Source organism: Halichoerus grypus, chromosome 5, assembly GCF_964656455.1.
Source record: "Halichoerus grypus chromosome 5, mHalGry1.hap1.1, whole genome shotgun sequence".
Taxonomy (NCBI): Eukaryota; Metazoa; Chordata; class Mammalia; order Carnivora; family Phocidae; genus Halichoerus; species Halichoerus grypus.
In genome coordinates this window covers 91,981,868-92,004,074 of record NC_135716.1, presented here as the reverse complement: position 1 = coordinate 92,004,074, position 22,207 = coordinate 91,981,868, and the positions used below count along the sequence as shown (strand labels likewise).

General features: G+C 52.2%; 1 protein-coding gene across 2 annotated transcripts in view; it reads left to right on the top strand.

The window, feature by feature from the left end:
- Positions 1-22,207, top strand: part of VANGL1 (VANGL planar cell polarity protein 1) — a 51,510-nt gene that overhangs the window by 21,858 nt on the left and 7,445 nt on the right. For both annotated transcript variants that reach the window (XM_036113342.2, XM_036113343.2), the window contains 3 exons: positions 18,229-18,362; positions 20,163-20,295; positions 21,051-21,285. In XM_036113342.2, the coding sequence (XP_035969235.2) occupies positions 18,229-18,362; positions 20,163-20,295; positions 21,051-21,285 (502 nt within the window). The remainder of the gene's footprint in view (positions 1-18,228; positions 18,363-20,162; positions 20,296-21,050; positions 21,286-22,207) is intronic.

The following is a 22,207-nucleotide window of genomic DNA, read 5'->3' as shown; positions in this document are numbered from 1 at the left end:
TTACAAGCACAGCTGTTATGATCAGGATTGTTATTGTTCAGAATTCCTGGTGCACATGGGCGGGAGTTTCTCTAGATGGTCTTACTTTGTGTTTCCTGGACCCGTTTTCTGTCTGTTTTCTGCCACAAATTGAGGAGGGGGCCGAGGACAGGGGCCGGGTCTCACTCTCATTGGATCCCCAGTGCCTGGCCTGGAGCATGGCATACAGTTGGCACTCACGTGGTTACCAGTGAGTGGATCACCTGGGATGACTGGGTTTGGCATCTCGTTGGGCTCTCCTGCCTCCTCCAGCGATCCACGCCGATGTGTGTATCCTGCTTGACACACGGTGAGCACTTAGTTAATTGTGGCCATTACGGCCCGTGATCGTGTAGCTGGCAAGACGGCCAAGGGCACCCTATTGGGTATCAGAACAATGGGCTTTGTCCTATTTTTGGCTGGGACACAGGAAGGTGGCCCGGCCCTGGTTTGGAGTTGGGTCGCACTGCCAAACCATCTTGGTGTTGGCACGCACCCTCTTTCATTCCTCTGGCTGAGCTTGTACCCCCTGAGGACGGAGTGGTTTAGCACTGGAAGCGGCTGCCATCCTGCCTCGTCCTTGGAGGGAATCGGTGTCTGAGTCACATGCTCCACACAGCAGAATCATATGTCTCCGAGTCCTTTGCAGATGCCTGTGGGGCTCTGAAGGCAAGGACGTCCCTGCTGCTTATTTAGCTCTGCTTTCTTCACCCCTCCCCCAGTTTTTGGTGGAGAATGACCAGCAGACTTGCATTAAAAATCTGCCACAGGGGCGCCTGGGTGGCTCAGCCGGTTAAGCATCTGCCTTCGGCTCAGGTCGTGATCCCGGGGTCCTGGGATCGAGCCCCGCATCGGGCTCCCTGCTCAGCGGGGAGCCTGCTTCTCCCTCTGCCTGCCACTCCCCCTGCTTGTGCTCTCTCTCTCTCTCTCTGACAAATAAATAAAATCTTTTAAAAAAAATCTGCCACATGCAGAGCCCGGCATTGGGGGCACCCGAGACACAACGCTGGCTGCCTTCAGAGCTCTGTCTGGAACTCCTGGGACTCCCTGTCCCTTGGCGAGAGACCAGTGCCCTGCTGTGCTTGGACAGTTGCCCACACAGGCCTGGGTACGGGTGACAGGAGCACCGGAGGACGAGGCAGTGGCCGTGATAGAGCCAGCGGGAAGCGGCCTGTCCCAGGACAGGACTGGTTTTGCTCAAGCTGAAGGGGGTGGAGAGAAATCTAGCTCTAGTTGCAGTAGAGACGAGTGATATTTGGGACTCTTAATGTCAGTGGCCAAGACGCTGGCCTCCACCCTCATTGGCGCGAACCCCATCTGTGGTGGGGTGGAAAAGCGAAGTGCGTTGTCTCCCCTTGGGTCGTCCAGGTGGTGGGGCTGACTATCCCCCCCCCCCCCCGCCGCCGCCCCACGGTTCCCACTTGGCCCCTCCCTCCAAGGCTGGATGGGAGCAGGGGTGGGGAGGGGACAAACCAGACAGCCCGGGCGCAGTACCCTGTGCTGTGTTAGAAAACTGGCAGTAGCCTTGGCACCTCACCACACAGCTATGCTGCTGGGGGAGGGGTGGGGGGGAGACCTGGGGGGGAGGGCAGGGCCGACTGTGCCATATGGCCCACAACCTTGCTGCATACCTTTCATGCCTGTCCTTCGCCATGACCAACAACTGCCCAGCTTGACTTGCTAACCCTGAAGCCACTAACCCCAGCTCCTGGGGAGACCCAAGGGTAGCACCTTTCCGGCAGCCCCGGGGAGGGGGTGGGGAGAGCATGTCCAGCTGGTGCCCCGTATCTTCCTCTTGGCTTCTCTCGAGGACCCTTTGTTTTCCTCCTTTCTCTGCTCTCAGAAAGGCCCCCTTGGTTCCTCCCATGGAGGGAGACCCTGCTTATGGGGTGGAGAGATGGCCGGGGAAGGGGAGGCGCCTTTGCTCTCTAATAGAGCCCTTGGGCAGGGCTGGCTGCCCATAGGACAGCCAGGCCGTGTGAGCTGGAGCGGGCTTGGCATTTGTCCCTGCTGGCACTGTGTGGGCTCAGTCCCCTGCCGCTTCTGGGGCTAAATCGGCTCTAAACCCAGCGGTGGCTGCAAGAATCACAGGGCCAGAAATATAACTTCTAAACCCTTTTGTAGAGTGTGGAAACAGACAGGAGGGTTGGGGGAATCCGAAGAGACAAAGAGCGAGTCCGGGGATCAGAATAGCAAGTCCTCCTCAGCTGACTGGCAGGCCGTTCCCATTTTCCTTTATGGAACGCCTTCCCTGTGGCACTGACCTGATGCGCTTAGTTGCGGAGTGATGGTGAGTGCTTTTTTTGGGGGTGTTCTCAAAGATGACCTTATGGAATCGACTGAGCTATTTTTGAAGGTTGTCAAAAGAATGCCTATTCTTTAGTTTCTTAAAGAAAAGATGCTTCTTGTTAGCTCTCATAAAAGGTACAGTGGTCCTGCTTGTTGGCAGGAATGGAGTTAGGGGCTTATTTGAAAACTTTGAGAAAAATAAAAGGTTATTGTGGTACAAAAAGTGAGATACTGTAAATAGATTAAGATACTTCCTAACCTTTCTGCCCAGTGCCTGGGGGATGACAGAGGGCTTTTCAGATGTCCGATGTCATTTACCCCTCCTGCCCTGTCAGGGCGGGGCAGGTGGTAGAGGGCGGCTGCCCTTTGCAGAGGAGAGCCCTAGCCGCAGGTTGGGGGACTGCGTGCTTCCTGGGGGTCGCACCCCTCCCCTGTGCCTCTGGATAGATGTGTTCATGTTCATGTCACTGCTTTCAGAACACTTGAAAGAACTCATCAGCATGTTTGAGTTGCGTACCATGTGCCAGGCTGGGTGCTAGCTATTTTGTTAAATATATGATTCTGTTTAACTCCCAACTTCAAGGCTGGAAAGGAGAGAATGCAGAGGATTGTCAGAGATGGCTGGCTTGCACTGTGTAGCCATTCCTTAGCCTGTTGGTTTTTTTGCTCAGTCAGTTAGCAAACAACACCTGGACCTTAAAACCACAGCAGCAGGGGGCGACTGGGTGGCTCAGTCGGTTAAGCATCTGCTTTCGGCTCAGGTCATGATGCCGGGGTCCTGGGATCAAGCCCCAGGTTAGGCTCCCTGCTCAGCGGGGAGTCTGCTTCTCCCTCTCCCTCTGCCCCTCCAGCTTGTGCTCTCTGTCAAATAAATAAATAAAATCATAAAAAACACAGCAGTAGGTTTGAGCCTTTGGTCAAAACTTTTTAACTTTTCTGTATGTCACATCATGTCTCCAAAGGACCTCTTTTAATTATTGTTGTATAAACCGCCCCCCCCCCCCCAAATGTAGTAGTGTAGGGCAACCTTTTATTTTTTTAGTATTCTCACAGGCTGGTCTCAGCTGGGAGGCTCTTTTGCTGGTCTGACCAACATTTTCTGTGTGATTGCAGTCACGTGGTGAGGCTGCTGGGGCTGGGCTTCTTTCTCTCCCTCCCCAGAGAGCCCTTCAGGGGAGTAGTTTCTTCGTTAGGGTAGGTAGACGTCTTCTCAGGGCTCCCAAGAACACAAAAGCCTTCTAAGGCCTGTGCCTGGAACTGGCCCAGCACGACTTCTACCAGAGCCCCAGCCCAGACGTACAGAAGAGAGCTGCATGAGGCAGGGAGCTGGGAGGGTGGGTTCACTGGGGTCCACGACCTAGCAGACTTCCGTGACCACCTCAGCTCTCATACCTGGAGTCTGCTTGTCCACCAGCGGGCTTTCACTGTTGGGGTTTCTAAGCATGCTTCATTCTTTGACACTGAGAGTATCTTATAAATTGGGGCTGACCCTGCCACCTTTTTGTCAAAGGTCTGGCTGCTGACCACAGAACCACCTGTGCGTTAGAAGAAATGATTCTTGGATTGCTTTTCAAACAGTGCAAGTTTATGATCATGGATCATAACTGTTGTGGTTTCCCCCCCAACCAATTCATAGGTGGAAATGAGAAACATGTCATTGGATAATGGTGAAAAGATGATCCTTGTTATAAAATGGCAAGGAACTTGGCTGAGCTGTGCTCCTGTTCTAGTGTTCTGTGGCAGGTAGAACTTGTGAGTGAGGGATGGAATTGGATACTTGGCTGTGGTATTTATTTTTATTTGTATTTTTTTAGAGAGAGAGAGCGCGTGCATGTGCATGGGGGTGGGGGGTGGAGGCAGAGGGAGAGAGAATCTTAAACAGGCTCCATATCCGGCATGAGCCAGTCACAGGGCTCAGTCCCACAACCCTGAGATCATGACCTGAGCCGAAATCAAGAACTGGACGCTTAACCGACTGAGCCACCCAGGCGCCCCATAGCTGAGGAATTTCTGAGCAAAGCGTTGAAAATTCACCCACTGGGTACATCCAATACCCAAAAGATGCAGCTTGGGTCCTCCATAACTGCTTCTATAAAATGTGAGAGGAGGGAGATGGGTTGCAGAAGGAATGGTTAAGCAAAAGGGAATCCATACTTGAAGATTTGGAAAATTCTCAGCCTATCCATATTGCAAACAATGACTAAGTGTGTACTGAAGAGAACACCAAGGGTGTGGTCACACATCTGTTTGATTTTTTTTAAGTTTATTTATGTATGTATGGATTTATTTTTAAAGATTTTATTTATTTGACAGAGAGAGAGACAGCGAGAGAGGGAACACAAGCAGGGGGAGTGGGAGAGGGAGAAGCAGGCTTCCCGCGGAGCAGGGAGCCCGACGCAGGGCTCGATCCCAGGACCCTGGGATCATGACCTGGGCTGAAGGCAGACACCCAACGACTGAGCCACCCAGGCGCCCCTGTATTTATTTATTTATTTAAGTAATCCCCACACCCATCGTGGGGCTCGAACTCAGAACCCCGAGATCAAAAGTCACACACTCCACCGCCTGAGCCAGCCAGGCGCCAGCTGTTTGATTTAATCAGGATTTAATCAGCCATTCTAGCAGAAGCCAAGAATAAAGATGGGAAGATGAGATGGTACCAGTACAGAACCCCTTTCACTTGGGACTAAAGGAAACAGGGAGGGGGGGATGGAAGGAAGGCTGCGAACATGCGTTATCCCTCAAGCAAAGGGAAGAATGACCCCAAAGGTGACCCAGAGATCATTAGGCCACCCCTCCCACCACAGGCCCAGGGGCCAGGTTGCTTCCTCACTGGCTTCAGAGGATGGGCCCCCCACCTTGGTTTCAGTGGGCCAGGCGGCCACTGCCGAGAGCTGCCTGGACAGGGCCACCCCCAAAGCCCCGAGGACACAGCATTGAACCAAAGAGGATTATCCTGAAGAGCAAGACCTTAAGATCTAATGGGATTGGCCTTGTTAGGTTTTGGACTTGTTTGGGACCCATCACCCCTTTCCTTCTAGTTTCTCCCTTTTGGAATGGGAATGCCTATCATATGCCTGTCTCATGATTATATTGGAAGCACATAAGTTGTCTGGTACCACAGGTTCACAGCTGGAGAGGGATCTTACCTCAGTCTTGATCTTACCTTGAGTCTTGGCACTTAGATGAGACTTTGCACTTAGAGCTGGTGCTGGAATGAGTCAAGACCTTCAGGGCTATTGGGATGGAATGGGTCTATTTTGCACGGGAGAAAGACATGAATTTTAGGGGTCAGGGATGGAATGTTATGGACTGAATTGTGGTCACCCAAAATCCATAGGTTGAAGCTCTAAACCCCATGTGGCTGTCTTTGGAGATGGGGTATCCGAGGAGGTAATTAAGGTTCAATGAGGTCCTAGATCTGATAAAATCCATGTCCTTCTGAGAAGAGACACCAGAGAGCTTGCACACACTCTGTCTCTCCCCCTGTGCCTATGGACCAAGGAAAGGCCATGTGTGGATATCATGAGAAGGTCGTCATCTGCAAGCCAGCAACAGGGCTCTCACCAGAGAATCAGCCAAACCTTGATCTTGGACTTCTAGGCTTCAGGACTGGAAGAAAATAAGTTTCTGTTGTTTCAGCCACTCAGTCTATGGTATTTTGTTATGGCAGCCCAAGCTAAGACAGGAACAGTACACACTGGTGACTCTTGACCCCAGAGCCCCGGGAAACCGTGGGATCAGTGAGCGCAGTTCAACCCTGATGAAACAGAGCTCATATTATGCCCTCTCGAGCTCACGCCTGCGTCCTCCCAGCTTGAGTGGGAGCCTGGCTTCTCTCAAATGCACTTCGGTTTTCTAGGTAGAAGTGAAAAAGGGAGCGTCTCCTGGAGAGACTAAGGTTACTCCAGTAATTTCAGGATAGATCCAGCTCCCCTTGAAATCTTATGTCTGTGATTCTGGGTCAAGTGATATCCAAGCCAGTGATGACACCACTGATCAGATTGGACTGTTGTGCTGGGCTGTGGGCCCTCCCTCCCACGTTCAAGACTAGCACGGACGGTTTGGGGAGGACCCAGCGCCATCGGCTGTGAAGTTGGGGAGTGTTTTTAGATGACCACCAGAGGTTTGGGTTCGTATCACTTATAATCATGGTTTCATACACAATTTCATTTTTAGAAACGCGTGTTTTGTTTACCTGCTTTTCAGTAAAGACAGTTGCCGGTCTTCACTCCCAGCCCCTCAAAAAGCAAAGGCTAAAAACGAGAAAGCGCTGAAGGGTAGAGCGGAAAGGTTTCTTCTGCTCGGATTTGCTTTGCTGTGGGAGAACCTCGAGGGCGGGCACAGAGCTGCCGTTTGTGGTTTGGCCGCGTGGTGCTGTTCAAAGTGGCCGTAATGAGAGCGGAAGGTGCAGGACACTGCAGCCCGTGTTTGCACAGCTGTCTCCTGGCAGCCACCGCGGCTGGGAAGGCTTCCCTCACACGGCGTCTGCCCCTAAGCCTTGCTCCAAGGCGGAGAGGAGCCACCCCTCACAGAGCACAGCCACTGACGGCCAGAGAGCTCGTGGATGCGGAGCTGGTTTAGATGGCCTTCCTGTGGGGCCACGGGTGGCTGGGGGGGGGTGGATCCTGCACCCTGGATGGTGTGCCGTTCCTTGTCCTGCACGACTCACACTGCGGACAGGGCCCGGCATTCTGCGTGTCTCCCCGCGGATGGATGGTGTGATCTGATGTAGTGTGTGAGCTGTGCTGATCCTCAAGCATGCAGACGGATGGGGGTCTGCTGTCCCTGTCCTGCAAAGCCACTGCCCAGCTCCGCTCTGTGCCCCTTCTGGCTCAGTCCCGGCCAACAGAGGTCCCACTGGCCAGGCTGGCTGCCCTCAGACTCCGAACTCTCCATGCTGTGCTCCTGTGGTTGCCCCCAAGACCAGAGGTACTGCTGGTGAGAAGTGTGAGGCCGGATGAGAGAATGCCAGTCAAGCATTCCAGGGGGGTCTGGAGGTACCTTAGTTCCTATCTCAATCTCGGTCTCAGCCCTAAGCAGGCGGTTGTCTTTGATGTTTATCTGGTGTGATTCAGCACAGTCATTGGAAGCGTCGAGAAAGCTGTGTTTCCATCCCAGGCAGGGCAGGTGCGGCCTGAGCTGGACGGTGCAGGGAGGTGGCCGCGCGGCGGCGTCTGGGCCCTGGCCCGGAAGTGAGGCTGCGGGTGCTCCAGGCCGGCTGTGGCGATAGCCAAACCTGTCGCTTACAGGGAAGCATATCTCACACGTCTGCCAGCAGCCCTCTGCTGTGGGAAAGGCCGTCAGGTGGACAGCCGCCCATGGCGGGATCACCTCAGAAGGAGGCTGCCTCAGGGTCGTCCCCACACTCAGAACCGCCTGGTGGACAGTGGATAGCGGCGTTTCGGCCAAAAAGGATGACATGTGGGACAGCTCTCTGTTGTTTAGTCCCTGAGACCGGAAGAACCAGGCCGGTGCATGTAGCCGTTAGCTGCTTCTCGGCCTAGAGACTCCCCGGGTGTGACAGAGCATGGGGGCTCCTCTGGACATGTTCTCTGTGTGGTCTGACTGACATTAGAGGGCATTTTCCAGCGTTATCCTTCCCCGGGGACAGTAAAGTGCATCGGGAGGTGCTCCAGTGCTCCCCCCGGGCTGCACTTTCGAGGCCAATCCACAGTGACCAGCCCTTGTTGATTCTACCTCCTTTGAGCTGTGAGGGTCGATATTCCCAGCTTCTAGTCTCTCTGCTGATGGGGATACCATGCAGGGCTTGTCTGTAGCCCCGTATTTGGTGCCTGGGCCAGGGACACGTCGCAGCCTGTGAATATTGGTTCAGAGAACTAGGTCACGCTGCAGCTTCCGTGGAGCTGGGGAGCCTGCAGGCCGGGGCCCCCCTGGGAATCTATGCAGCCTAGAGAAGGGCCTCTGCAGGCCTCCCCAGCAGGACAGGGCCCCAGCTGTGTGTGTCCTGTGTCGGGGTGGACAGTCTGCCTCACGTCCCAAGATCTCGAGCAGCAATGTGTGTCCCTCCTGGCCTGCTGTGACAGAGTCCCCGAAAATCCAGCCTCTGCCCACCCCAGATCTTTCTGCCGTCTAATCCAGATCTGTCAGTAAACACAAGCCATTCCTCAATTTTTGCCCCTCCCTGTCCTCAAGTTCCAAGGTGATCATTGCCTGTTATCTGTGTGGGACTCAGGGAAGCCACATCCCCAAAGGCAGTTGCAAGAGAAACATTTTAATTAAAAGGCAGGAGGGCCTGGAGATACAAACACTTGTGTGCCGGGCTCCCGGTGGATGTGGCAGCCGGCGTTCGGGGGCGAATTATACTCGCATCTCCCGGACTCACATGAACGTTGCTGCAAATTGTCCTGACTCCTGGTCACCCCGAAGTCACTTGATCTCTCCGTCCAGGGGACAGTGAAGCCTACCCATCCAGGTTGCAGTCTTGCTGACTCTTCCAGGGAGAGGTCAGTCCGATAAAACCGGGTCCATCAGCCGGCTCGCCCTCACTGGGAGTTTTCACAAAAAGCTGAACCATTTTAGTTTTCTCAAAGACCCTGGCTTCAGGCCTAAAATGCAGTCACTGGAGCAGGCACGCCTTGAAGAGTGCGAGGGAGGGAGGCTTGGCACCCAGGCAACCATTACCGTTGGCATCCTTTGGGTCTTCATGGCCCGCCCTCCCTCCTCACCCGCTCACCTCTGCCACCCTCTCAGCCTCCCTCCCCTTTACCTGCTTCCATCCTTCTTGCCCTAAATACACGTGTGTTCGTTTCCTAAAGCTGCTGTAGCATAGGACCACAGACTGGGTGGCTTGAAACGGTTCTCTCTCGGGTGCCTGGGTGGCTCAGTCGTTAAGGGTCTGCCTTTGGCTCAGGTCATGTTCCCAGGGTCCTGGGATCGAGCCACGCATCGGGCTCCTTGCTCAATGGCAAGTCGGCTTCTCCCTCTGCCCCTCCTCCCACCCGTTCTCTTAATCTCTCTCTCTCAAATAAATAAATAAAATATTTAAAAAAACACACAAACACAGTGTTCTCTCTCAGTTTTGGAAACTAGGAGTCTAAGATCTAGGTAGTGGCAGGGCCATGCGCGTTCTGGAGGGTCTAGGGAAGAATCCTCCCTTGTCCTCCTGGCTTCTGGTGGTTGCCGACCATCCTCGGCGCTCCTTGGTTTGTGGCCACATCACCACGATCTCCGCTCTGTCGCCACACGGCATTCTCCGCCTGTGTCTCCTTTTCTTAATAGACACCAGCATGACCTTAACTTCGCGTAATCACATCTGCGGAGATGCCATTCTGCAGTTGTGGGTATGCGTGTGGCTTTGGGGAGACGCTCTTCACCCCACTACAGCAGGTTCTCACAGCTGTTCTGTGACTCAGCAGTGCGGCCCTGTCGCTCTTACCGAAGGTGTTGAGGAGGATTGTTTCACACCAGCCTGCTTCTGCCCACCCTGCTTCCTCTGCCTGGAAGTGGCTTGTATTACAGCCCGTGTCCACATGGTGTGGCCATCATTCATCGTTTAAGACTTAACTCGAAAAGTCAGCTTCGCCTCCTCAGCAGATCTTCCCCTGAAGCCCCCACCCCTACCCCGGTCACGTGTTCTGTCCCAGCCCGGGGGTCACCACACCAACGGGACCTTAAGCCTCTCGAGGTTCTGTTCACATCTGTATCCGAGTCCTGGGGATTTAGCGGGTGCTCTTAATTCATACTGGCCTGTAAATGGTGTTGGAGAGACGGGTTGTTAAGATTTTTGGGTGTCAGCATCCTTCGGTGGCTCACGGGATAATGAGTATTTGTCCTGAAAGAAGGCCTTTGCAGATTTTACTGTGACTAGAACTGTCTCTTCAGTGCTTTCCCATCAGCACACACCGAGGTGATCAGAATCATGGTCGCTGGCATTTACATGGGGCGTTAACATGTATGAGATGCTTCCACGTTTTTCACGCATGAAGAAAGCTGTTTTTTGTTGGCAGAGCTAAAGAGGGCAAGTGCATATTTGAAAAGACGTGGCTACAACCTGAATGAGGCTTCCCCTCCCTGCCCTGTCAGGGAGGGCCTTTCTCACTGCCCTGGGAGACAGCACAGGCTGTAAGGTGTGAGGGTCTCAGACTGCCTGAGCTCTGAACCCTGAATATTTCTGGTTTTAGTACATGCTTGTTTTTTTTTTTTCTTTAAATTTTACTTACTTATTTGAGAGAGAGAGAGAGTAGGGAGAGGAGCAGAGGGAGAGGGACAAACACTCTTGTGCTGAGCTCGGAGCCTGACACGGGGCTCGATCTCACGACCCTGAGATCATGACCTGAGCCGAAATCAAGAGTTGGATGCTTAACCCACTGAGCCACCCAGGTGCCCCTTCATAGCATGTATTAATTGCGGAGGCCACAGCCAAATCCAGGGAAAAGTGAATGAAATAGGCAACTCTTTATGTGGGGGTGCATGTGTGTGCCTGTAGGCATGTATGTGTGTGCACACATGTACACATGCTTTTCTAGGCCTCAGTGCCCTTATTTGCACAGTAAGCGAGTTAAAAGGGGGGGAGGTTTATGGCCACAATTGTTTCCTTCAAGTATTTGATGAGCTTTCACAAGAAAGGAGGGGTTTGGGTCCAGAAGGAAGCAGTGGGTGGACCACTGGGCAGAACTTAGAGAAAGGTCATTTCAAGGCCAAGTGAGAGTGAATTTTCTTTTCACGGAGAGGTCGGTTGCTGTCTGGGGTGTTATAAAGAGAACTGGTATGTGATTTGGGAGTGTGGCCTAGCTGGACTCTGGTTTCTTTGCCTCTTGTGTCTCTGCTTGGATAAGCACTACGGTTCTCTTCGTTCTGTGAAGAGGAAATTTTGTGATTCAGTGTAAGCGGAGTTGAGGTCATGCTTTTATGCCCAGAGACTGTATGAATAATCTAGCCAGCAGCCAGCCTCCTCCCTTGCTGCCAAACGCTCGTGCTCCTTAGTAATGTGACAGTTTGTGGTTGCCCGATGCCTTGTCGTTTATAAACGCGTCCCCTGACATAATTTCGTTTGCTCTTCTGGACATCCGCATGCAGCAGTAGGTACTCTCTGTCCATCACAGACCAAGAAACAGGCCCAGAGAGGGCAGTGACTTCTACAGGGCTACACAGGAGCAGGAACAGATCTGTGATCTAGGCCTTCTGACTCTGAGGCTGGTCCTTTTTTACCAGGCCTGGTTTTTGGGAGGCTGAGATTGGCAGGAAACGCTGCATAAAAACAGAGTGGCATCGCTATAGGGTCTAAGTCACTAAGAAAGCAGTGCGGAGGGGATCTGCCCTGGCTCATTTCCTGTGGCAGTGCCCTCAGGGTGGGCGCTGGGTGGGGAGGACAGAGCAGGGGCACTTGGGGACAGAAGGGCCTCCCCAGCATACACCGTAAGCTCATGGTGCTGCCGTATGCAAGCCATTTGCTTTGGGCCAGGTACTTGGGAATACAGTATCTCATTTCATCTTTAATACATACCTTTAAAACACTCCCTCCGTGGGAGCAAGAAAGTAGAGGGTGGACTCCCGAGTCTCCAGTATTTTTCCCAACCTCAATGCCAACTGACTTTGAAGTCTCGGAAAGTCATAGAATTTGGATTTGCCCCCATCGATGTTTCAGCTCAGGAGTTCACTGCCACAGGCTCCAACCAGCACCTGACATATTTGGATCTCGCCGTCTGTCCGTGGAATTTCTGACCAGCTACCCACACCAGCCCCAGTCATTTCGTTGACCTTTCAGTAATACATACTATAGAGTTGAGTATTTTGGAGCCCACTTAGGTTTATAGCAGGGCTTTCTGTATTGTTCTTCCCATCCTACGGACAAAGAATCAGAGGTTTAGAGAACTGAATTAATTGGTTCAAGGTCAAAGAATAAATGATAGAGCCAAGAGTCATGCTGTCTGGGGCCAAAGCCTGGTGCCATTTGCTTTGCTCTGTGCATACTCTCTCCCACAACAGATAGGCACAGGACAGCAGGACGCGTGGATATGGAGAACATCCATTCGGTTTTGGTTTTCAGAATTCATCTTTCAGAAACATGTCTTCCGGGTTTTTATGAACTCAAATGTGAACTCTGTTTGGAGGTGCTTCTCTCGGCTGTAGCACGAGCACAAGCCCCTCTCCTCCGTGGCCACGGTGGTTATGTGACAGTTGTCAACAACACTGGAAATGTTTTCGTGGTTGATAAGACGCGAAAGGCCACAACCCTTCTCATTCCACTGTCTTTGTCCTGAAAAGAGAATAGGCCAGTCAGGCAGCATGGTCGGCCGTGAGTTTCACGTTGAAAAGTGGCTGTTCAGACACATGAAAAAGTGCTCAACATCGCTCAGCATCAGGGAAATCCAAATCAAAACCTCAGTGAGATACCACCTCACACCAGTCAGAATGGCTAAAATGAACAAGTCCGGAAATGACAGATGTTGGCGGGGATGCGGAGAAAGGGGGGAACCTTCCTACACTGTTGGTGGGAATGCAAGCTGGTACAGCCACTCTGGAAAGCAGTATGGAGGTTCCTCAAAAAGTTGAAAATAGAGCTACCATACGATCCAGCAATTGCACTACTGGGTATTTACCCCAAAGACACAGATGTAGGGATCCGAGGGGGTAAGTGTACCCCAATGTTTGTAGCAGCAATGTCCACAATAGCCAAACTATGGAAAGAGCCTAGATGTCCATCGACAGATGAATGGATAAAGAAGATGTGGTGTGTATATACACACACACACAATGGAATATTATGCAGCCATCAAAAAACCCCACAAAATCTTGCCATTTGCAATGACGTGGATGAACTCGAGGGTATTATGCTAAGTGAAATAAGTCAATCAGAGAAAGGTAAGTATCATATGATCTCACTGATATGAGGAATTTGAGAAACAAGATAGAGGATCATAGGGGAAGGGAGGGAAAAATGAAACAAGACGAAACCAGAGAGGGAGACAAACCATAAGAGACTCTTAATCTCAGGAAACAAACTGAGGGTTGCTGGGGTGGGAGGGATGGGGTGGCTGGGTGATGGACTTTGGGGAGGGTATGTGCTATGGTGGGCATTGTGGATTGTGTAAGACTGATGAATCATAGACCTGTACCCCTGAAACAAATAATACATTATATGTTAATTTAAAAAAAAGACAAATAACAAAAAAAACATAAAAAGAAGAAAAGTGGCTGTTGAATTTCCTCACACGTGTGCTGATCCGTGGCTGGCCTGTCTTGTCTACGAGTTCAAGTTGGGATCAGCCTTGGCCAGGCGGAGCTGAGGGGCTTGCTTTCGCACAGGCAATAACATCGGCTTCTTCTGACCCTAAATATTGCCTCATCCATGTTGCCTTTCATGTGCGTATCTGGGAGTCCTGTCTGCGCCAAGTTCTGTTACAGCCCCACGTATCACCATGCTGTTTTCCACAACTCTGTGTGATCTGTGAAGGGGTATTTCCCTGTATGGTGAGATGGGGCGGGGGAGGGGTATCCTGAAACGCAGTATTAATTGAGCCTGGCGTTCTCTATCTTGGGAGAGTGCTCCTTGCCATGGGTTTTTGGTGGGGCCACATCTATAATCTTTACATCAGGGTCCACCTGCCTTAATATGGGGTTTCCGCCTAGGGATTGTTTAGTCAGATTACTATTTCTCAGAATAGGACGGTGATAAGAGAGATGGCAGGTTTCTCACCAGCTTGATTTTTCTTGCCTTCCTCCTTCCCCAGAGGTGATCTGGTCTGGAGACTGGGACTAGTTGAAGGATTTGCTTTTCCCCATCCCTGTGGCCCTTTTTGCCTTGGAAACTCCATGGCTTCAGGAAATGCATGCTTAGGACTGATCCTACACCCGTTGGAATTCTAGGGTTTCCTACATGAGCAAGTTGAGCCAATGAGTATTATGTACTCAGGGGAAGCCATAGGAGGTGTCCCTTGTGTACAGGGGACTTTCATGGCCTTGCCTTAGAGGGAGAATAGCATGCTTGAAGACCTCTCAAGTCCCGTGGCGGGGGCTGTTGATGCTGTGCATTTAGGTGCAGGTGAGTGGGGGCCAGAGAGTTAGAAAAGGCTTCCTAAAAGAAATTGGGCCTGCTTTGGCCTTGGAAGACAGCACGTTTGGGAGGTGGCAGAGAACAGAGGCAGGAAGATACTGAACCCTGACATTGGCCGAGGAGAAGGGTGCTTTTGCATCCTGGCATTGTGGGCCATGGCTGAAGCCGATTCCGGGTGCCCAGCGGGATGTCCCCTCAGTGGGTGCTGAATTGCTCTTTTCCTGGAGAGCCAAATAATGTATTAGTAGCATGTTACTTTGAACCTACAGTCAGGATCCAGAACAGAAATGAAAAAGACTTTAGGCTTTGGACTGACATAGACCTCAGACTCGCATGCCACAGCGGGTGGCACCTAGCTGGAGCAGACTTCCTCACTTGGGTCCCTCGAAGCTCTTTTCCCTGTTTATACCCAGGCTGAGGGTGTCTGAGAACAGAGGCAGGTAGGTCAACGGCCCCTGGGAAGGACTCTGATGGCCATAGTCAGGGGGAATGCGGAAAGGATGTGGAGAAACAGCCGAGTGCTCGGACTGCCCTGCCGCACGGGACAGGTGGCCTTTGTCTCCCGTGGGGACCGACATCTTCACTGGGCTGCCTGCGTGGTACAGCTCAGAATTAATGCGGGAAACATTCGTCCTGAGTCCCCGACAAGGCTTCAGTCACGTATAGCTTACTCTCTTTAAAAACGTGAAAAAGGGCATATTGGGTTTTAATCCAAATTTCACAACCTTTTTTTTTTCAAGCTGGGTACTTCAGTTATGCGTAGTTTTCTGTTGCGTGGAGCTTCTCGTGGCCTGTGGGTGTTGCGCAGAAGGTGAGGGTGTGCAGTCCTCTTAGAGGCATTTCTAAAAACTTCCCAGGAGAGTCCCTCAGCTCCTGCGTTAAGTTTGTCAGCCGGAGGTGGGGGGGCGGGGGTTGCTGGCCAGGTGACCATGGCTGCTTCTGGGAAGTTCCTGTGCCCCTGGGGAGAGGACAGTGCTGGAGGAAGGGAGCACTGCCTGGCTTTTCCCCCTTGTTCAGTTCCCCTGAGCGAAGGCTCTCGAAGGCTGTGAGACGCACACACGTAGCATCGGCAGCCCCTGCCCCATCTTCCCTGCCCCATCCCTGAGCACTCCCCGGGGCCACCGGGGCTTTGGCACAGGCGGGCTTTGAGGGGGGCCGCGGACTTGCCCCAGTGTGGAGAGCATCTGCCGGCGGCCTGTGCTGGAAGGGGGCTGGGTGTGGGGTGTGCACCCCGGCAAGGAAGGCCTGCCAGAGCTGGGCATGGGCAGACACCCCGTGTCCGGGCAGCACAGTGCATTGTCTGTGGTTTTGGGGTGGAGAGGTTGGGAAATAGGGCCACCAGGCTCCCATTCAGCTCTCCCTCACCCGCCTAGCAGGCCCTGGCTGAGCTAGTGGGATCCCCTGGGCTCCTCCTTGCGGCCTGGCTGAACGGAAGAGCCAGACCCAGCAACCACAAGAGGGTTTGCTTTGAAGACGGGCCTGAGAATAACCTGTGAGGTGCCTTTTAATTTTTAAATTTTGATCCTGGAAATCATTCTCTGCTGGAATCCAGGAGCTGAGAGATGTTTTCATGTCCATATGGGAGCGTGGGAGGAAATATTTGCACCCCAGCATGTCTGTTGTGCATGAACTGGGACATTTCAGTGTGGAGGGGCGTCTTATCTCACCAGGCCCAGAGCCTCCAGAGAGGCACGGGGCGGGAGGTGGGATGGGTGCTTATGAGGGCAAGTTTTTGTGTGTGCACACACGTGTCATCAGGCCCTGGAGAGTCTCTGGATAGAAGGGGGCGGTGGAGAAGAAGTGCTTGCCCCACTTTGGAAAATACCAGAGTCAGAGGTCAAGGAGGAGACTGCTGATTGGAAGCCACTGGGCAGACTTGCACGGAAGCGAAGGCTCTCGAAGGCTGTGAGACGCACACACTCCCCGGGGCCACCGGGGCTTTGGCACGGGCAGGCTTCGAGGGGGCCACGGACTTGCCCCAGTGTGGAGAGCGTCTGCCTGCAGCCAAGGGGACTTCAGCACAAAGACCTATGCCACAAAACGTCAACTCAAGGACCACTTCCCTTGCTCGGGGGGCTGCTCTTGCACTCACCCGAGTCTGGGCGTTCTGAAGCTCTTCTGTATGCTTCCCCAGCCCATGTGTATTCCAGTTAGCTGCAGTGGAGCTTAGGGTTTCTGTCTGCCTGGCTCAGGAGCAGCTCCTTGAGTCGTATCCTTGCACTCCCAGGGCTGGGCGGATGGGGGTGCTCCAGTGTGGGAGTGATGACAAGTGAGTAACTGAATGATGAGGGCTTTCAAAATGTGGGTTTGCTCTTAGGACTCTTCTACTTACATCATATAGGATTAGTCTTGCCAGATTCCCCCCGCCTCCTGTGAGTGTACGTATCGAGGTTGATACTCAGCAGCAACTGAGCGCAGATCATGGATCGAGGCGCTGTTGGGATATAAGTGAGAAGGCTGGGCCACGACTCTGCTCTCACGGAGGTTAGCTGATTGACTTCTAGATCGTTTTTAGACTTCGTGCTAAACAAGGGGAGCTGAGCAGTGGGTTGACAGAGTGTCCCACTGATAAGTTAGAGGCTGCGTTGTCTCGGTGTGAAGTGAGCGTCCCTGAGCCACGTGGAGAGTTATGGTGGTCATCCAGGCACAGAGGGCAGCCCTGTCCCGGCGCCCAGACTGTTGTAAGTAATCCTTGTCACCGCACCCACTTAGCAGGGGCTGGGAAGGAGAATATAAAGGGCAAGATAAAAAGAAATTTGTGGGGCCGGTGTCGGTACGTACACGTGCCATAGCGGCCGCACATCGCGGGGAAAGAGCACAGGTTGGAGGCTTGTAACTCCAGACTGGAGTTCTCCTGTGTGGTAGACGCGTGCCGTGTGCCGGTCAGAGACTGTCGAACCTCAGTTGTCTTACCTTGAATGATTGTGGAAGTCAGACAAGATGGTACATGAAAACCCACGCTGTATTAGTACACGTTTCTCTTTGAAGCGGTGAGTGGCCTGCATCCATGACCAACGGCAAGTTCTTCTGCCGCCAGTCGGGGAGTATGGGCGCCCTCCCGCCCCCACCCTCCCCCTTGGTGGTGTTACCTCTTCTCTGTTCCTCTGCTGCTGTCCGAGGGGCCAGACGGGTGACAGAGTAGAGGTTGCAGGACATTAGAGCAGAGAGAGTCCCCTCTGTACACCCCTGTTGTCCAAGAGACAGAAGGCCTCGCAGACCAATAAAGGCCAAAGTCTCAGCTGAGGGCTCGGGAAGGGGTGTTGCTTCCTCTGAAAGAGGGAGCTCCAGCTGGCTTGGGGCCGAGAGGACAGACCCCAGAGGAGGGATCAGGATTCACCAGTGTCTGCAGCCAGCACCTTTCACGTGCCCTCTGCCCTGTGTGGTTGGCTGTAGCTTGTTTTGATCCATGGAGAACCCAAATCCCAGCCTTCCCTACAGCAGGGGCCGTGAGGCCTACAGGGAGACCCTGCCCTGGGACCTGAGAACCTGAATCTACACTTTGTTCTTTCGCCCATTAGCCCTGCCACCGTCTCAAAGTCTCTTGACCATTTGGGGATCCTCAGTGTCCTCTTTTGTAAACTGGGGAAAATAGGAAAGTTCTGTGCAGCCTGAACAAATCTGAGTTACAACTGATTCCTTTCTCAGCTATTGGCTAGATGGGGTGCGGTTCATGGCGCAGCCTGGGAGAAGGCCAAGAAGCCACTCGACGACTGAACTCAGTCTCACCTTTAAATTCTCATCCTGCTCTGACAAATGGTGTGGTAAAATCCAGGGGCCCGCCATGATGGGAGGTTACCCGTGGTGCTCTGCTGTTCTACCTGAGTCCAGAAGAGGATTTTTTTGGTCACTTGGGACCTGATTCTTCAGTGAAAAAGCATTGCATTAATTTTGCCTTCTCTTCTCAGTATCCAGCGAGCAGCATTGGTGGTTCTGGAAAATTACTATAAAGATTTCACCATCTATAACCCCAATCTCCTAACAGCCTCCAAATTCCGAGCAGCCAAGCACATGGCCGGGCTGAAAGTCTACAGTGTAGATGGTACGTGCCTTGAAGTGGTGTCTCTGGTTGGTGGGTGTGGGGGGCACATGTCAGGGCAACTCTTTAGCTTAAACTTTATGGTCCATTTGGTTCTTCTTCCCCTCAGTGTCCATCTTTATCGTACATTCTCAATTCAGAACAACTCTTCTCTTCTCTCCTCTTCTTTCTTCTCTTCCTTTTTCTTTCTTTTCTTTCTTTTCTTTCTTTTTTTTTTTTTAAGATTTTATTTATTTATTTGACAGAGAGAGAGAGACACAGCGAGAGAGGGAACACAAGCAGGGCGAGGGGGAGAGGGAGAAGCAGGCCTCCCGCTGAGCAGGGAGCCGGACATGGGGCTTGATCCCAGGACCCTGGGATCATGACCTGAGCCGAAGGCAGACGCTTAACGACTGAGCCACCCAGGCGCCCCTTTCTTTCTTTTCTTTTTTCTTTTCTTTTCTTTCTTTCTTTCTTTCTTTTTCTTTCTTTCTTTCTTTCTTTTTCTTTCTTTCTTTTTCCTTCTTTCTTTTTCTGTCTTTCAGCAAACATACTTTCAGAAGAATGTTGATTTACAGTCTACGCATGTGGGAGGTTCATTTATTTTGGGATTTTCTGATTGAAAACAATAGTGATGTGTGTTTCCTGCCTCCTGCTGGGAACATCTATGGAAAGCTGCTTTTCAAATTTTGGATAAGTTTCTCAAAGACTCAGCTCCCCAGATCCATGAAGTCAGTAACTCTCAGTAGTTCAGGCATCTGGTGAGATACTTAAAGAGATTTCTCAATCCTGGCTAGGACCTGGGGCTGAGTGGGTGGCAGGAGGCCAGAGGCCAGGCTGAGGACATCAGAGCTGCGTTTCAGGCTATCAGATACTTAAGTGCAAGGAACAAGACACAGTGTCATTTCTTGCTGGATGCCTTGGGTCAGGGCAAGAGCTTTGTAGACCCTCGAAGAGGATCATATTGTTAGCAAGTCAAGTGATTTATGGATGGTGTCAATTTTTCATGGCCATATCCTCCCCATTTTGGCGGGGGCAGATGGGGGGTGCACTTTATGAGATGTGTGCTCAGTTGGGATTACCAGAGGATTGGTAAATTTCACCTGTGATCTGAAAACTTACTGAAAATTCCCACTAGTGAAACCAAGTCATTAACTAAGTAGTTGATACAGAAGAAAGCATGTGATCTGCCTTGTCCTTCTGAAAAGTTAAGGCAATCTGTGGTCAGGGGAACAGAGTGGGGAGTTCTAAGTCTGCATTTCACAAACGGGCCATATTGCAAGTCCTCAAATACTTTTTTTTTTTTTTATTAAGCGTTGTGACTACCGTCACATTCCAGCATGGCTTGTCGTCCTGTGCATAATCAGTGTCTCCTTATCCCTTGACTTTCTTTTTTCTCTGTCCTTGTTCTCCCCATCCCTCTCATTCTGTCTCATTGTCTTGTTGCTGAAGTGTGATGCTCCAGCTACCCTTATGGCCAAACTGAAACTTGATGTAACAGATGGTGAGTAACATCTTCAGCATTCTCTTGTGTGTTGTTTTTGGCCAATATTTTCATTGTCCGGCATTCTTCATCTCCTCCTGCGTTCTTTTTCCATTTGCACCAATCAGATTGGGTTTGGGGGAGATTTCCTTCCTCTCATGAGCATAGCGAATGGGAGGCAGGAGTGCTCTTCACCCTTCTGGAAGTTTCTTTTGAGATTGGTGGATATGCTTCTCAGGGGGTGGGTGGACGGTATCGACAGACCGTGGTACTCGTTTCCCGCTATGTTTTGCAGCCCCATGGCATTAAAACTGTTCTTCTTCCACTGTCCTTCCCCGAAGGCCCCAGTAACAATGCCACTGGTCAGTCCCGGGCCATGATCGCTGCAGCTGCTCGGCGCCGAGACTCAAGCCACAATGAGTTGTATTATGAAGAGGCAGAGCATGAGCGGCGGGTGAAGAAGCGAAGAGCGAGGTCTGTTTCCCGCCCCCCGCCCCCCCGCCCTGACACTTAACACCCTGTCATAGCGGACTTTTTACTTTTTTTATTTTTTTTTTAACCGCTAGAATGAAATCTGAGTGTATAAACGTGAGCCGCTCAAGCCTCAGGAGTGTATCCTGCTCCGTTGTTTCTCATGCACCAGCGTGACCAGGAAGGCTTATTAAAGCGCAGATCTGAGGTTCTGGGCCCCACCTGCAAAAGTGACTTACTCACCTTTCTGTGGGGCTGGAGTTGGGCCTCAGAATTTGCATGTCTTCCAAATTCCCAGTTGATGCTGAAGCTGTTGGCCTCCGGCCCACGCTGGATTGAGGGGGATGCAGCTCTGCTTCTTTAGCACCAGCCCCCTCTCAGTGCGTGCAGAGCCTTTTGTGGCCAGATTTTGAGGAATCTTCGAGCTCTTTTCATCTAAGCCTTCGTTGTAGAGATGGAAGGATTGAAGTGAGTCCGCCAAGCTCCTTAGTGGCAGAATTGAGAACAGAGGTCAATCTCCTAGTCCCAGGGCTCCTTCCCCCTCACCCCTGTAGCCCCCCTGCCTTCCTTTCTCCCTCCACACACCCCTCCCCCCCCAGCCATCTGGAGTGACCGCTACGGAGGTGAGCCTTGGGTGAGCTGGCGGCAGGCTGGGACACAGAGGCGGGCAGGAGGCCTCCCAGGCCCTGAATGACCACGCTGTTGTCCGGCCTGGCAGCAGCCATCATCCTGCTGACCATCTCGTTGCCCCCCCCCAGGCTGGTGGTTGCGGTGGAGGAGGCCTTCATCCACATCCAGCGGCTCCAGGCCGAAGAGCAGCAGAAAGCTCCAGGGGAAGTGATGGACCCGCGGGAGGCGGCGCAGGCCATCTTCCCCTCCATGGCCCGGGCTCTGCAGAAGTACCTGCGCACCACGCGGCAGCAGCACTACCACAGCATGGAGAGCATCCTGCGGCACCTGGCCTTCTGCATCACCAACAGCATGACCCCCAAGGTGCGACCGGCCACCGAGCTCGGCAGGTCCTGCTGGCGGCCGTGCCCGGGAGCGATGGACCCAGAGGCTCTCTAAAGCCCCGACTCATGAGAATTCCCGGTTCCCACTTACTTTACATGATTTTGGTGCAGTGGTTTTTTGAAATTGCCTTTTGAGAGCCTCTAGCTTCAAGCAGAGGAAAGACTTTCACAGTAGAGGCGGCAGTTAGGGGCGCTCTGTGGGCTCCGGAGCCGAGCTGATGCTTTCCAGCCTGGCTGCTCCCGCAACGAGCTGGTCACCTCGGGCAGGTCGCTTCATGGCTCTGTGCCGCACTTTCCTACTCTGTAAATGGGGGCTCGTTGTAATACCTACCTCACTGGGTTGTGGTGGGAACTAAAAGAGTTCACGTGAAGTGCTTAAAACAGTGCCTGCCGTATGGTAAGTGTCTGAATAAATGGCTCTTCTTAGTGGCAGAAAGGATACCATCACCCCGTTAGGCATTTTGGACGTCATGGGGTTAGTCTTACTTGAGTGGTCTCTTGAATTACAGTATGAGCACACTTTAGGGAGATTGCCGGAAACAGCCATGTAGCTAAGAGAGGGGTGGGGCCGAGGAAGCAGAGTAGAGTAAGGGTTAGTAAATGACCTGCCATCAGACAGAGGGGGCTTCAGATCCTGGCTCCACCAATTGATTGGGTTGTGACTTTGTAGAGGTCACTCTATATTTGTTTCTTCTTTTATAAAATGGGGATAATAGTAGCATCTCCCTGATAGGGTTGTTGCATGAAAATTATATTCAATATGGTGACATGACATGTCGATCACATGGTAGAGAGTAAACGAGCTTGGCGTGGAGTGCACATGGAGCGGCTTTTGGTATAAGGACCCATGTTCATGGGTTGCCCTATACATGTACAGCATATGGTTGCATTGTCACCAGGAA